The sequence below is a fragment of the Dendropsophus ebraccatus genome, chromosome 3 (assembly GCF_027789765.1).
Source record: "Dendropsophus ebraccatus isolate aDenEbr1 chromosome 3, aDenEbr1.pat, whole genome shotgun sequence".
NCBI lineage: Eukaryota > Metazoa > Chordata > Amphibia > Anura > Hylidae > Dendropsophus > Dendropsophus ebraccatus.
In genome coordinates this window covers 160,804,808-160,819,503 of record NC_091456.1, presented here as the reverse complement: position 1 = coordinate 160,819,503, position 14,696 = coordinate 160,804,808, and the positions used below count along the sequence as shown (strand labels likewise).

At 42.8% G+C, this 14,696-nt stretch overlaps 1 protein-coding gene and 1 long non-coding RNA gene across 7 annotated transcripts in view; one reads left to right on the top strand and one right to left on the bottom strand.

The window, feature by feature from the left end:
* PDE8B (phosphodiesterase 8B) overlaps positions 1-14,696 on the bottom strand; it is a 139,795-nt gene that overhangs the window by 17,358 nt on the left and 107,741 nt on the right. For 5 of the 6 annotated variants that reach the window (XM_069963020.1, XM_069963022.1, XM_069963023.1 and 2 more), the window contains exons 5-14: positions 13,869-13,958; positions 12,791-12,848; positions 12,596-12,684; positions 10,735-10,813; positions 7,514-7,654; positions 6,314-6,402; positions 4,850-4,907; positions 3,091-3,142; positions 1,194-1,277; positions 615-691 (exon numbers count right to left, since the gene is read on the bottom strand). In XM_069963020.1, the coding sequence (XP_069819121.1) occupies positions 615-691; positions 1,194-1,277; positions 3,091-3,142; positions 4,850-4,907; positions 6,314-6,402; positions 7,514-7,654; positions 10,735-10,813; positions 12,596-12,684; positions 12,791-12,848; positions 13,869-13,958 (817 nt within the window). The remainder of the gene's footprint in view (positions 1-614; positions 692-1,193; positions 1,278-3,090; positions 3,143-4,849; positions 4,908-6,313; positions 6,403-7,513; positions 7,655-10,734; positions 10,814-12,595; positions 12,685-12,790; positions 12,849-13,868; positions 13,959-14,696) is intronic. The other variant, XM_069963018.1, reaches the window with a different exon arrangement.
* The window catches only part of LOC138786199 (uncharacterized), a 141,646-nt gene continuing 127,592 nt past the window's right edge, over positions 643-14,696 (top strand). The window contains exon 1 of the long non-coding RNA XR_011362197.1: positions 643-713. This is a non-coding gene — a long non-coding RNA (uncharacterized lncRNA). The remainder of the gene's footprint in view (positions 714-14,696) is intronic.

Sequence of the window (14,696 nt, the reverse complement as noted above, 5' to 3'; positions counted from 1 at the left end):
CAGCAAAACTGTAAGAATGCTGCAGTTTCCACATGATCCTTCTCCAGCTATAAGAATATTTTTATTTTTCATTGTTATTAAATGGATAAAATGTTTTCAGATCAACTGGTGTCAGAAAGTTAAACAGATTTGTAAATTACTTCTAGTTTAAAATCTCCAGTTTTCCAGTACTTATCGGCTGCTGCATGCCCTGCAGGAAGTGGTGTATTCTTTCCAGTCTGACACAGTGCTCTCTGCTGCCACCTCTTTACATATCAAGAATTGTCCACAGCAGGAGATGTATTCTATTGGGATTTGCTAGTGCTCTGCACAGTTCCTGACATGGACAAAGGTGGCAGCAGAGAGCACTGTGTCAGACTGGAAAGAATACACCACTTCCTGCAGGACATACAGCAGCTGATAAGTACTGGAAGACTTGAGATTTTTTTTTTTTTTTTTTTTATAGAAGCCATTTACAAATCTGTATAACTTTCTGACTCCAGAGTAATGGTTATATTGTGAAATCTACACTGGCTAGACAAACTGCACAGTATTCTTTCATCCCTGTAAAACTAACATGTTGTGTTTGCTAAGGGAGCATGATATCAGCAAGCAGTAGAAAAGCACAGACATACCTTTGTTATTGGCGCCTCTATGGTCATGGTGTGAATCCGCGCCATCGAGGAGTATCTATGATTCTGTAAACTTGCGGCTGCACAATGTAAAATAGAAAGGTTAGTACAGTAGGAGACAGAAGTTGTCATAAAAGTTGTATAAAATATCTGCTCAAATGCCCAACTTTGTAATGCTGCCATCACATCACATGTAGATGTCTGATCAGTATTTTTAGCCAAACCCAGGAGTGAATGCTTCAGAGCGGAACTCTCATAGCATACTAGCATTGAGTTTGCTCTGATGATTTGCTTTGTAGGAAGCTTACAGAAACTGTACAGTATATGACGTAGAATAGACAATACTGTATTATAGGAGCACAGCTGAGCTAATATCTTACTGTATGCCTGCTGACCGATAACAACCAGCAGAATTTTGAATGCTGCTCCGGATTACATTATAAACTGGAATTCAGAATCGGTGCAAAATTAATAGCGTTATCTTTTGGCTCAAGTTTTCATGGAAATCATATCTAGGTATACGAACGTAAATGGTGATCTTTCCCTTTGAGAGAATTATAAAGACCATTTTATTTTCCTTACCATCACTGCTTCGTGATGTGATTGACCTTACATCTACTGACTCTTTCCTTCTGTTCTTATGCCTGAATGAATGAGAATGGGACTCTGCAAGACAAGGTTAAGAGCATGTTAGTGGAAAAGCATAGTCTATGGTGCTCCAGCAAGAGATGGATCCCCATTATATAGATATATTCATGCGCTATCTCACTGTATAGTATTACAATAACCCAAATTGATCCCCCAGTGAAACTAGAAGAATAAAATTATCCAGTAATAGGGTTGGGCAAATATATAAATCTACTGTTCATTGCCAAAATCCTACTCCACAACTGAGTGAGGGTCCCATTCCATGGGCGAGCAGGGGTCCGATCAACGATCAACTGGGCCTATTCCACGGCCCGACAATCATTACCGATGTCCTTGCAGCATTTGTTTTATACATTACTTGTCCAGGTGCAGGTCTTCTCCTTCTCCTGGTCCCACGCCGTAGCAGCTTGGGGCGACCTGACTGAACTGACAGAACGCTCAGCCAATCACTGGCCGCGGCGGTCCTGGCCAGTTATTGGCTGAGCGCTCTGTCAGCTCAGACAGGCCGCTCCGAAGCTGATGCTGCCGCGCAGGATCGGGAGAAGGAGAAGACCTGCACCTGGACAGGTAATGTATGATGTTTGTGAAATCGTCGGTCGCCCTCCGCGCCTGTTATTCCATGTAGCGATGTGCGGGTGGCGACCGATGATTTTAGGTTTGAACCTAAATGAAGGATCAGCCGATGACACGATCATCAGCTGATCGTTCTCTCTATTCCACGGAGCGATAATCGTCTGAATTAGGCCAATTCGGCCGATTATCGCTTTGTGGAATAGGCCCCTTAGACTTTGACACTAAAGGGGCCACCCTGGTACTTCCCAACTTGAGTCCTAATACTCATAACCAAGGGGGACTTAAAGGGGTTGTCCAGCGAAAATCTTTTTCTTTTAAACAAACGGATATCAGAAAGTTATATAGATTTATACTTTGCTTCTATTAAAAAATCTCAAGTCTTCCCATACTTATCAGCTGCTGTATGTCATGCAGGAAATGTTGTTTTATTTTCAGTCTGACACAGTGCTCTCTGCTGACACCTCTGGCCGAGACAGGAACTTTGTCTCGGTTTTCTATGAATCCCCATAGAAAACCTCTCCTGCTCTGGGCATTTCCTGTCTCGGCCAGAGATGTCAGCAGACAGCACTGTGTCAGACTAATAAAACAACATTTCCTGCATGACATTTAGTAGCTAATAAGTATGGGAAGACTTGATATTTTCTAATGGAAATAAATTACAAATCTATATAACTTTCTGACACCAGTTGGTTTGAAAGAAAATTTCACAGGACAACCCATTTAACGGGCTACGTATCAGGGTAGTTTGGTGATCTCCCCACTAGGTGGCACCCCTTGGCAACGGGTTTCCTTTCCAGGAGGGATATCCGCTATTTCCGTGTTTTGAGACTCGTAACCAAGGCTCCACAGATCCTGTTTTTGCACATTTTAAATTTTTTTAGGGGCAATGTATCAATGGAGACTCTTGATTGAATACTCCATTGGATTTTTTTTTGCTAATCTTCTTGAGCTCAGTGTTGTTGTTTTTTTTATCAAATATATAGTAAGATCTACCAAGCCTGAATCTAATGAATTGGCCATGTAGTCTTAGGTTATGCTAGCTTCCATGTGTTCTGATTCCCTGAGGAAGTCTGGAATGTCAAGAGTCTCATTTTGCACTTCTCAAGGTAATTGGAACACTTGGAAAGTGGAGCGACTATTTCAAGACTAAACTAGTCGAACATGGATCCATTGGGTTTGGTGAATCTTATTTTTCTTGCGTCATCCAGCATCTTAAGATGTTGCACAGAATTAATGAATTTATTGTTTGGTAGATAACCTGTAAATGCGTGGTCGCCTGAAAGTTTTTCATCTCGACTTATCTTGTATATCTGTAAACACAATGGAGATAAAGTTGAACCAGTGCAATGTGATCAGACAATGTGATCAGTGGACACAACAGAAAGATTAAAGGTGGCCATAAACCTTAAATAACTCATGGCTTAAAGATCATCCAGCTATCCAGTTATCTACTCCATCCAGCCCCTGTCCTCACCATGCAAAGGAACGTTTGGCCTGGCTTAGTGTTCCTATGTTCTTTATGGCAGTGCTTCTCAAGCTGTGAGGTGTGCCATTGTGATACAGTATGCATTAGTGCAGTGTACTGTTGGGTTAAACAGGTGGAGCAGTATGTATTGGTGCAGTGTGGTGTTGAGATATATACAGATGGAGCATTATTTATTAGTGCAGTGTGTTGTTGGGTTAAACAGGTGGTGCAGTATGTATTTGCGCAGCATGGTGTTAAATTATAAAGGTGGAGCAATATTTATTGATGCAGCGCATTGTTGGGTTATGCAGGTGAAACAATGTGTATTTCTGCACCATAGTGTTGGGTTATGCATGTGGAACAGTATGTATTGGTGCAATGCGGTATTGGGTTATACAGATGGAGAAATGTGTATTAGTGCCTCAAGGTGCTGGATTATACAGGTGGAGCAGTATTTATTTATGCACTATGGTGCTGATTTGGTGCTGGTCTGGGATATTATGTGCACTACATGATGGTATCTGACACTGCATAGTAGTATCTGTATGTTTGTGAGGCTCCAGCATCAGCATGGATTGCCTGGTAAGGCCCAAGAACAAAATGTTTAAGAATCACTGCTTTATGGAGAGGGCAGAGATAAGCCACAGTCAGGCAGCTCTGGGAGTGGCTTATCTCTCCCAGAACAAAGGGGTTAGGCAGTGATTTTCCATAATGCCTGACCCCTACCACCTCCGACATCATCTGTCTATGAGCAATGAGGAGAGTACCATACACCTTATACCAACGTCTGAAACAAGTGTCAGGTACAGCCAACAAAGGTATAAGGTTTATGGGGACCCTAACTCTGTATAGTAAAATATGCTCTATTTGTATAGGATCTTCTCTTGTGTTTTCATAAACTTTTTAAAAAACATTCTCCTAAATTATCAAATCCAGCTAATTTTGCCGTTCCTCCAGGAACTATAAGGAACACATTGACAACTGAGCGTCAGAACTTCTGTTATACCCACAAGCTATGATGTCAGTGTGTTTGATAAATTTTACCCATGCATTAAAGGGGTTATCCAGCACTACAAAAACACGGCCACTTTCTTTCAGAGACAACATGGCTCTTGTCTCCAGCTCAGGTGCGGTTTGCAATTAAAGGGGTTATCCAGCGCTACAAAAACTTGGCCACTTTCCTCCTACTGTTGTCGCCAGTTTGGGTGGGGTTTAGAAACTCAGTTCCATTGAAGTAAATGGAGCTTAATTGCAAACTGCACCTGAACTGGAGACAACAGTAGAGGGAAAAGTGGCCATGTTTTTGTAGCGCTGGATAACCCCTTTAAGCTCCATTCACTTTAATGGAACTAAGCAGAAAAACCCCGCTTAAACTGGAGACAAAAGCAGGGCTGTCTCAGGAAGAAAGTGGCCATGTTTTTGTAGCCCTGGATTACCCCTTTAAGTTACAGGCCAAAACCTGTTTTTGTCAGGACTGGTGTTTCACATAGATCCATTTATTAAAAGGCACAGATATCTGAATAAATGTGAAGAAATAACAAAGAGCTCCTACCTGTTTATTGTTGTCAGGGCTGCACAACTTCTTGATAGACACAAAATGTCTTATCTTCCTAGAAACATAAATATAACTCATTTACTTATCCTAACACTTAATATTCAATATACACTGTCACAATGATAATGATATTTATATGTCTATCTTAACAGCACTCCCATCCATAGTCTATGCTGCATAATGCAACTCAGACCAGTGCATGCAATTTTATAAAGGGAAACAGCATGGATATGCATATATCTGTGCTGCCAGTTTCCAGTTGCCAATCACATAAGCATAACACTCGTGCCTTCAATGCTGCTCTGTGATCCGGCGTTATGGTATAAAAAAATGTTCTTTACTTTTGGCTGACAATGTCACAGAGGCGGGTCTGTAAGACTGTCTGCCCCTGCCCCACCTCCTCCGGAATGATTGACAGGTGGAAGTTGCAAGTTATGGTGGACTTATTTTAACTGATAGAGGTGAACAGGCTGAGCCTTGGAAGTGGCCAGCCTCAAAGGGGTACTCCGGGCTCGGGTCATTTTTATTCTACAGCCAAGGAGGGGGCGGATATAGAAGCCGCCGGTCACTTACCTCCCTGGTTCCAGCTCCAGGTCCCGGTTGTGCCGCCCCATTCTCCAGTCCGGCTGCCGATTCCTGATCTGAGCTGCGGCTTGAGACGTGACGTGTCAAGGCAGCTCAGCCATTTAGCGGTCGTAGCGGAGTCCCTGGGGAGGTAGGTGAACAGCGGCTTCTATATCCGCCCCCTCCCCGACCGTATAATAAAAATGGCCCCAGCTCGGAGTACCTCTTTAAGGATGTCATAATAATAACATCATCCAGGGGCGGGCATGGTGGTTAAGCACAAGAGTTAAGATCTTCAGTAGGGTCATTGGTGCCCTTAAAGGGGTATTCCAGGAAAGAACAACTTTCACTATCCACAGAATAGGGGAAAAGTAGGAAATCGCAGAGAGTACCCCCCAAAGATCTCTGTATTGGCCCCAGCCGGCTCTCTGATTAATAGAGCCGCTGGGAATGGCACATGACCCGCGGCTCCATTCATTCCTATGAAGCGATGGAAAGAGCAGAGTACACCAGAAGAGCGATGTACTCGGCCCTTTCCGTCACTCCATAGGAATGAATAGAGCCATGGGTAGGGCAGAGTATGGGGCCCAATACGGAAATTGTTGGATGGTACAGAGGTCGAACCACTGTGATCTTCCACTTTTCCCCCACACTGTGGATAAGGGGAAAGTGTTTATTTCGTGGTATGCCTCTTTACAGTAGACAGGCTCTGCTAGAATAGCAAGCCAGAATGTGCCGCCCTGGGGATCTCGCAGTATCCATGAATCCCAGTGATCTAACACTTCACCTGACTCCTGTGATTGTTATAGTCCTGTGATTTAAATAAAGCTGTGCCTTCATTTCATAGTCTGTGTCTATTGTTGTTGGAGTTATTTCAAGGGGAAGTCATGCACTTACCCCCCTTGTCCAACAACTGGAGTGACTTTCACATGTTGCTGGATGGTGTCTCCTGATTTCCGTCTTGCATAATAAATTCCTTGCCATTCCTTTAATAAAGCGAGGAAAACATGTTAGCAGGAGCTGAATACAATCTGGTATATCGTTTGGCTAAAAAATCGTTTTCATTTAGCCAGGTGACCTGGTGGTTCTAATAATGTACGTTCTCTCTGAAGGGTTAGCCTCTCTGATGTATAAGCTTTGATCAGGCCTCTACACATTAGATGATCATTGGGCATGTTGGGTTTCAGCTGCCAAGGGGGTGTCTGGCAGCGGCTTCGCCGACCTTTCTCCTTTTAAAATATTAGCCAATGCACACATATAGACAGATGGGGAGAGAGAGAGCTGTTAGCCAAATGCACATCCACTATCGACAATCCCATGTGTAATATTAAGTGCTTCCCTTTCAATATGATGTGCAGTCAGAGTCCGAATAACTATACCTTTACCATGTGTTTCTATATGAGGGCAGCATAACAACAGTGCCGTATATTATAGACTAAATAAAACTCTATAAAAACTCCTAAATAACTACACTATTCAGTGCCCAAAAGAGGACAGGCTCTAAGAAAGTCCTGTCCTGTGAGGGTGTACAATGTGTAAAAGTATAACTATAAATCTGGAGGGAAAAAATAGCTTTTAAATCAACTGATGTCAGCAAGTTTGTATTTTATTTCTATTTAAAACTTTCAAGTCTTTCAGTACTTATAAGCTGCTGTATGCCCTACAGGAAGTGGTGTATTATTTCCAGTCTGACACAGTGCTCTCTGCTGCCACCTCTGTCTGTTAGCAGACAGATCCAGAGCAGGAGAGGTTTTCTATGGGAATCTGCTACTACTCTGGAGAGTTTCTGTCATGGACAGAGGTGGCAGCAGAGAGCACTGTGTCAAACTGGAAAGCAGGACATACAGCTGCTGATAAGTACTGGAGGACTTGAGATTTTTAAATAGAAGTAAATTACAGATTTATATAACTTTTTGACAGCAGTTGATTTAAAAAAGAAAAAATCTGGAGTACCCCTTTAAAATAATCTGAGTAATTTACTAAGAAAAGTCAATATGATTCATAAAATACAAACACTCCCTTCAAGAAGATTGTAGTAAGGTTAATGGGGGGGATATCCACTAGGACTTGTAAACATACAGACGTATCAGTTCATACCTTTCCCTTTTTGATACAAGTGTTGATAGTATCTAAAAGGTCTGCACGGTTTTTGTCACTTTTTGGAAAGTCTGTGAGTTCCTTGCCTAGGAGTTCTTCCCTGTGGTAGCCCATCATTCGCTCGAAAGCTGGATTAACATACTGACAAGTTAAAGGTAGTTAGAACTGTGAGGTTATTCTGAGATTACCAAAAATATTACCTAATACACCAAAACCAAAGATTACCAAATATACCAATATCATTAATCCAGTATCATTCACATTATCTACAGCTCTGTAGTAACTTATTTGGCTTCACTGCTTCCATGTTGTTTCATGGTATATAGTTATTTAATGGTATATGCATTCCTCTGCCATCACTTTAAGCACTTTAGCAATTTGCTCTGCCCTGTGCTTCTCAATGGAACCTGTCCAGTGGAGTAGTTACCATAGAGGCAGGGTAGGCAGTTGCTATGGGGCCCGTGCAGGAGGGGTCCGGGGGAGAAGGTAAGAGTGTGTGTCCTTCTGCTTAACCCCTAATGTACTGCAGTGTGTAAGTGACCAAATGTTTACTTACATGCTGCAACACAAAGAAAGGGTTAACAAGCAGAAGACAGAGATCTCTGCTTTACTGCACTGATAACCTCTGACCTCTGTTCTCCAGCTAGAAATCAAGTAGGAAAGGAAAATGTGCAGAGCTCTGTGCAGAGGTCAGGGGTTATCAGTGCACCAGCAGTAAAGCATATTATATATATATATATATATATATATATATATATATATATATATATATTTATGCAGTGCTTTGTGTTGTGCATAGGTGAGGGGGGCCCTTTAAAAATTATGGGGCCCTGTGAATCCTAGCTGCGCCCCTGAACCTGTCCTTGCTGAAAATACAATCTGATCTGCAGCCATCATGTTATAGAGAAGAAGCAGCTGAGGGGATTGATATATAAGCTAGTAGGAAAACTTTCAGAATGATTTATCCCTAATTGATGTAAATCTTTGCTTATTTTGGGCTAAGTAGTCAAGTGGGTGGCACTACTAAGTGATTTACTTGAATAAATGACAAGTTATCCTGAACATTTTCCTAAAAAACTACTGATGAATCTGCTCAGCTTCTCCTGCTCTATGATGATGACATGATGCCAGTAGGTTGGACTGTATTTTCAATGCAATAGGTTCCCTTTAATGTGCAACACACTGTATGATAACAGCCTAGGCAGCATTGTGCTGGCGTCTATCTAAATGGCCATTGTCACTTTAAAAAAGACTTTCGACATGCTGTAGAAACCTATGTAGTGAGAAAGTAATTCAGCATCCAGGGTAGTGGAAAACTGTTCAACTACATGTGAGCTACGTTTTGACCCAATTAGGTATTTATCAAGCAAACGACTCAATAGGGTTGAAACATAGCTTTATTGCATACCCAAGTTTTTAACTACCGAAAATAAGACCTACCCCGAAAATAAGACCTAGCTTCATTGTGCAGGCTTTCTGCAGTAGGCTTTAAATATAAGCCCTGCTCCTAATATAAGCCCTAGTTACAGTCAGCTGACCAGATCGCTGACACTGGGTGGCTGAGCATCAGCCAATCAGGGCCAGACTTGTTATGCTCCGCCCCCACCTGCTCAGCACAAGCTGCAGGAGAGGCATGAGGGGTAAGAAGATGCACAGTAGCGGATACTGAATATGGGGGGCGGAGGGTATGTGGGCCAACTACGGGTGGGAGGAAGGTATAAAGTATGGGGGGGGTCTTACTTCAAAATGTAGTATACAGTATGTATACAGTATGGGGGAAGAACTATAGAGGGGAAAGAGAAATATATAGTATGGGGGGGGGAAGAACTTCAGAGGAGAGAGGGATGTATACAGTATGGGGGGGAAGAACTATAGGGGAGGGGGAGATATACAGTATGGAGAGCCTTACTGCAGAGGGGGATGTATACAGTATGGGGAAAGAACTACAGAGGGGAGGGAGGTATACAGTATGGAGGCCTAACTACAGGGGAATTTACAGTATAGGAGCCTAACAACAGTGGGACCAGTGGCGTAGCTACCATAGAGGCAGGGAAGGCGGTTGCTATGGGGCCACTGGAGGGAGTGGGCCCAGGGAAGATAAGAGCCTCCTGTGTCCTTATGCTTAACCCCTTATTTACTGCAATGTGTAAGTGACCCAGTGTTCTCTAACATGCTGCAAAACAAAAAAGGGTTAATACAGAAGACAATTAGCTCTCTGCCTGACTACTCTGATAACCTCTGACCTCTGTTCTCTGAGTTCCTGCAGAGGTCAGGGGTTATCAGTGCAGGAGTAGCAAAGGAGAGAGCTAATTGTCTTCTGTATTAACCCTTTTTTTGTGTTCCAGCATGTAAGAGAACACTTGGGTCACTTACACACTGCAGTAAATAAAGGGGTTAAGCAAAAGGTAGTCTGCTCCTGCACCTATGTATATAACCATAGGATTCTGCCTCTGGCCACAAGAGAATTTTTTTTTATGGCCACATCACAGAGTATATATATATATATATATATATATATATATATATATATATATATATATATATATATATATTAGTGTGTATGGGGAGGAGGGCCCCATATAGTTTTTTGCTATGGGGCCCCATGAATCCTAGCTACGCCCCTGAGTGGGACATACAGTATGGTGGCTAACTGCCGAGTGGGGCTACAGTGTAGGGGCATACTGTGTTTCTCTGAAAATAATACATATCCTAAAAGTAAGACCTAGCCCTTTTTCGGAGACACATGGTACATATGTTAAGAAGCCTTCATTTGGGATTGTTAGCTTACTGGCATGCATCACCATCCATGGTGTGGATATTAGATGGTGGATTTTTTGTATGCCAAAGGTCCTTCTCTGGTAGGGATATCTGGCTAGTCCTGTGTTTTGAGGCTCTTAATTCAGGGAGCAAGGCACCTAGGTTTCCATTGTGTTGGGCACTTTATGAGAGTACACTTTAGAGAGTAGCTGGCTTAGAAATACTGAGAAACACTGGTATAGTCCATAGTGATAGAAAGTTATATGCCCGCAACTGCTTGCCATTCTGCTTCCCCCATCCACAGAATCTGCTACTTTACACAGAGAGTAGCAAGAGACTGTGCAGGTCAGAGGCACCGTTACAGGTAACAAGTATGTGAAAGGTTAAACTAGATTTATCTTATTGGCACAATTACTTCATGCTGTATATACAAAAGTATCTAAAAAGAAATCTGCTATCTGTACCTGTATGACGTGTTCTTCACTGGTAATTTCTATGGCTTCCTGACAGTGATCCAGTGCTGTAAATATTGCATTACAGGATCTGTAACACACATACAGTTAATCATTATATAGCCTGAACATACAGAATAACATGCTGTCAAAATGAATGTAGATAGGGTGATAAAACGGGCAACAATTCACTTATCCATAGATCAATAATAGCACCGATCTAGGATCAGCAGCCGTAGGGACGAGTAATGGGCCTTAATCTGAGGCAGATGATATAACTGATCATTATAGTCCGTTTACACGAAGCAATAATTTGCCCAATTGATCGTTTAAAGACTTTCAATCAACAATTTGGTTTTTATAACGATCAGCGTTTAGACGAATAAATCGTTAGAAAAATCGTTATTGCCATCATTTTTAAGATCGCTCAAGCCCATCTCCTATAAGGTAAATCGGTGAAAGACTGTTTACACAAAGCGATCTGCCAATTTTCAGCGAATGACCAACGATGATTTGAGAAAATTTTGAAAAATCACAATGAATCGCTTGATCGTTCACTGTGTTTACACGAGCCGAATATCGCTCATATGCGATCGTTATTGCGAAAATATGAACGATAATCGTTCCGTGTAAACGCATTATTACTCAGACCAATAGTGGTGCAATGCCAGTACCATTAGACTTTGGTGATATTTCAATTACAGATTTCACCTAAAATCAAGGACTGTATAATGCAACTTACAGCACCATTTTACCCCGCTAAGGGCTCTTTTTCCCCATCCCATTTTTTTTGCCAACCAGTGAGGGGGAGGGGGGTATACGTCAGGGGAAATCACCCAAACGGAGGCCAAAATGTCACTTTTCTGCCCTCTGTTGGGTGATGAGTAAGTTTGCTACAAGCACTGGTTACAAGCAAGCGGACACCACTAAAAAGAACTCCTATCTCCAGTTTAAGTGCAGGTTTTGCAGCTTAGTTCCAATGAAGTGAATGGAGCTTAACTGCAAACCACACCTGACCTGACCTGGAGACAACCTGTACTGAACTGTGGTGCTGGATAACCCCTTTAAGGCCCTTTTAACATGGGCCGATAGTTGGCCAGGAGCATTTAAAGAAACAACCTTGTGGACAATAGTTGTCCCGTGTAAGGGCGGGTTCACACTACGGAATTCTCGCGGACAATGTCCGCGGAATTCCGTCAGCTGTCCGCCCGCACGGGCATGCGCTTTTCCGCCGGCTCTATAGACACCATTCTATGGGCCGGCGTATTCCGCGATCCGCTAAAAGAAGTGACATGACACTTCTTTCAGCGTATAGCGGAATATGCCGGCCCATAGAATGGTGTCTATGGGGCTGGCGGAAAGGCGCCCAGATGTGCGGGCGGACAGCTGACGGAATTCCGCGGACATTGTCCGCGAGAATTCCGTAGTGTGAACCCGCCCTAAAAGTAAAAACTTTCAGCTGAGGATGGGGAAAACGCCCGATCCTCGGCTGATCGTGTCTTTAGAGCAGATTTCAAAATTCATTATCATCGGCTGCACATCTCTCTGTGTAAACAGGCTCTCTCGCTGTGTCATCAGACCCTCCCCTCCTCTGTATCGATTGACAGCTAGAGGAGGCGAAGCGTGAAGATACAGCAGCTAAATGTTAGAGCCAGAGGAACAGGATGCCGGATCACAGCAGCAGCGCACTGGGTGAGTATGCACTGCTGGGTGATTTGGAAACTAACAGCACGCATATATGTATATTCCTGCTGTCAGTTTCCATAACTGCACGAATGATATATGGATCATTTGTGCAGATAGAATGCTAGATTTGTCATGCTGTGTAAAGGCACGTTGCATAGTGGGAAATTAAATAGAGTCGTACACCTACCTTAGCTTACACTGAGATCGCACCTCTCCATGCTCTATCTGGATTAGTTCATTGTAACAAGAGATCATACTGAAGTTCTCCATGAATCTCTGAAAAATATGCGTTAAGTCATAACAGTGAAAAATACAGAAACACATTTTGCTAAGCTACTGCCATACGTATTGTCCTTTTGTATTAAATGTCAATGTCACTTACCCTATTGAATCCCGCATGGAGAAGAGGGACGACTGACGTTTCCTCTTGATCGGGTCCCCTGGAGGGAAACAGATATTAATGTCATCATTTTCATACACGTCTATATATACTGTCAGATAGAGAGGGGGATGGGCACGTGTGCATCTGCGTGTGTAACTTTTTCTTCCTTCATTAGTCTTTGGCTATATTCCCAATTGTGTTTTTCATGCAGCATTTAGTAATTCTGCTCCGTATCAAAATCCATTACCATCCTATATGTATTTTTGGGGTCCCTAAAGAGTGCAGCATATTGCATCTCAGAACCATTTTGAAGCTAGTTTATTTTATAGACAAAAAAGAGAAAATAAAAATAAAAAATGAGAAAGGCATTAATAGCCCTAATCTAGAGATGAGCGAACCAGGTTCGGGTTCAAGTCGATCCGAACCCGAACGTTCGGTATTTGATTGGCTTGGGCTGCTGAACTTGGATAAAGCTCTAAGGTTGTCTGGAAAACATGGATACAGCCAATGACTATATCCATGTTTTCCACATAGCCTTAGAGCTTTATCCAACTTCAGCAGCCACCGCTAATCAAATGCCGAAAGTTCGGGTTCTGATCGACTCAAGCATGCTCCAGGTTCGGTCCTCTCTACCCTAATCCTAAGAAAATGGACGATCATCACACACATAAGGGGACATGTATCATGTGGTGTATCTTTTTTTCGGCGAAAAGAGCCGATTGGCGAATATTTTATCCGCAAATCGTCCGTTTTGCGAATAAAATATTCGCAAAACGGCTCTTTCCGGCGGGTATGCCAGGGGGGCGGGGAGGGGGTGTGGAGGGGGTGGAACGGGGACGCGGACTCAGCATTTTTTTCTCTTAAAGATACGCCGAAAACCTACTCCAGCCCTCAGCTGGCGTAGGTTTTTGGCTGTGCGCACCGGATTTATGTAGAGGCAGTCCGCTTCTACATAAATCCCCGTAGCGCCGGAGATGCGGGGACATTTTTAAGTCCGGCGTAAAAACGTCGGACTTAATAAATGTCCCCCATAGTGTTCCCATAGTGTTAACAGGGTTTTTCCATTTCTAAAGCGTACCTGTCATTAGAACAAACTTTTGAAATGTCACAGAAACTTGTCAAACATTTTAATTTTTCCGGGTCTAGGTGTTTGGACCCCCACGGATCTCTAAAATGAGCAAAAAACAAGCCTAAAATCAGCCTTAAGCCTCGGCTTTCTGTGATCTCTGAGTCACTGCATAAGGCAAGCTCCATTATAAGTCATTGTGTTACTTGTACTGATCTTAAAAAGAATCTGTCAGTAGGTTTATGCTGTTCCATCTAATGCTAGCATAAACTAGTGACAGAGAAACTGAACAAAATCATGTATGACTTCATCTTACTGTACTGCGAAGCCAATTCAGACATATCCTCCTGAATAAATGGACAATAAGTAGTCCTCTCCATTATGTATGTGAGCCCAGTAGTCCTGGTTATTCATGAGCTCCAGCAAACTCCGCCCACCAGCTGCTGATTGGCAGTATCTATGCTGTGTATAGGCAGTCAACTCTCAATCAGCAGCTGGGGGGTGGAGATTTAACTGTGATTATATATCTCTTGGCCCCCACATTATAAGAATGAAGGTATCATTAAAAAAAACCTCATCTCATCACTGTTCACAGGCGAGACCCCATATTGTGATGGGGGACTTTACAGATCTGAATGGAGGACTCTCCTCTTTGATATCCATAATCCTTTTGGAGTAGTAGTGTACAACCTGAGGCCCTCGCGCTGTTGCAAAACTACAATTCTCATCATGCCTGGGCAGCCAAAGGGTATGATTGGAACAGTAGTTATACAACAACTGGAGAGCAGGTTGTACACTACTGTTACAGTTTATAGATAGGGTCATTTAAATCTTGGAAAC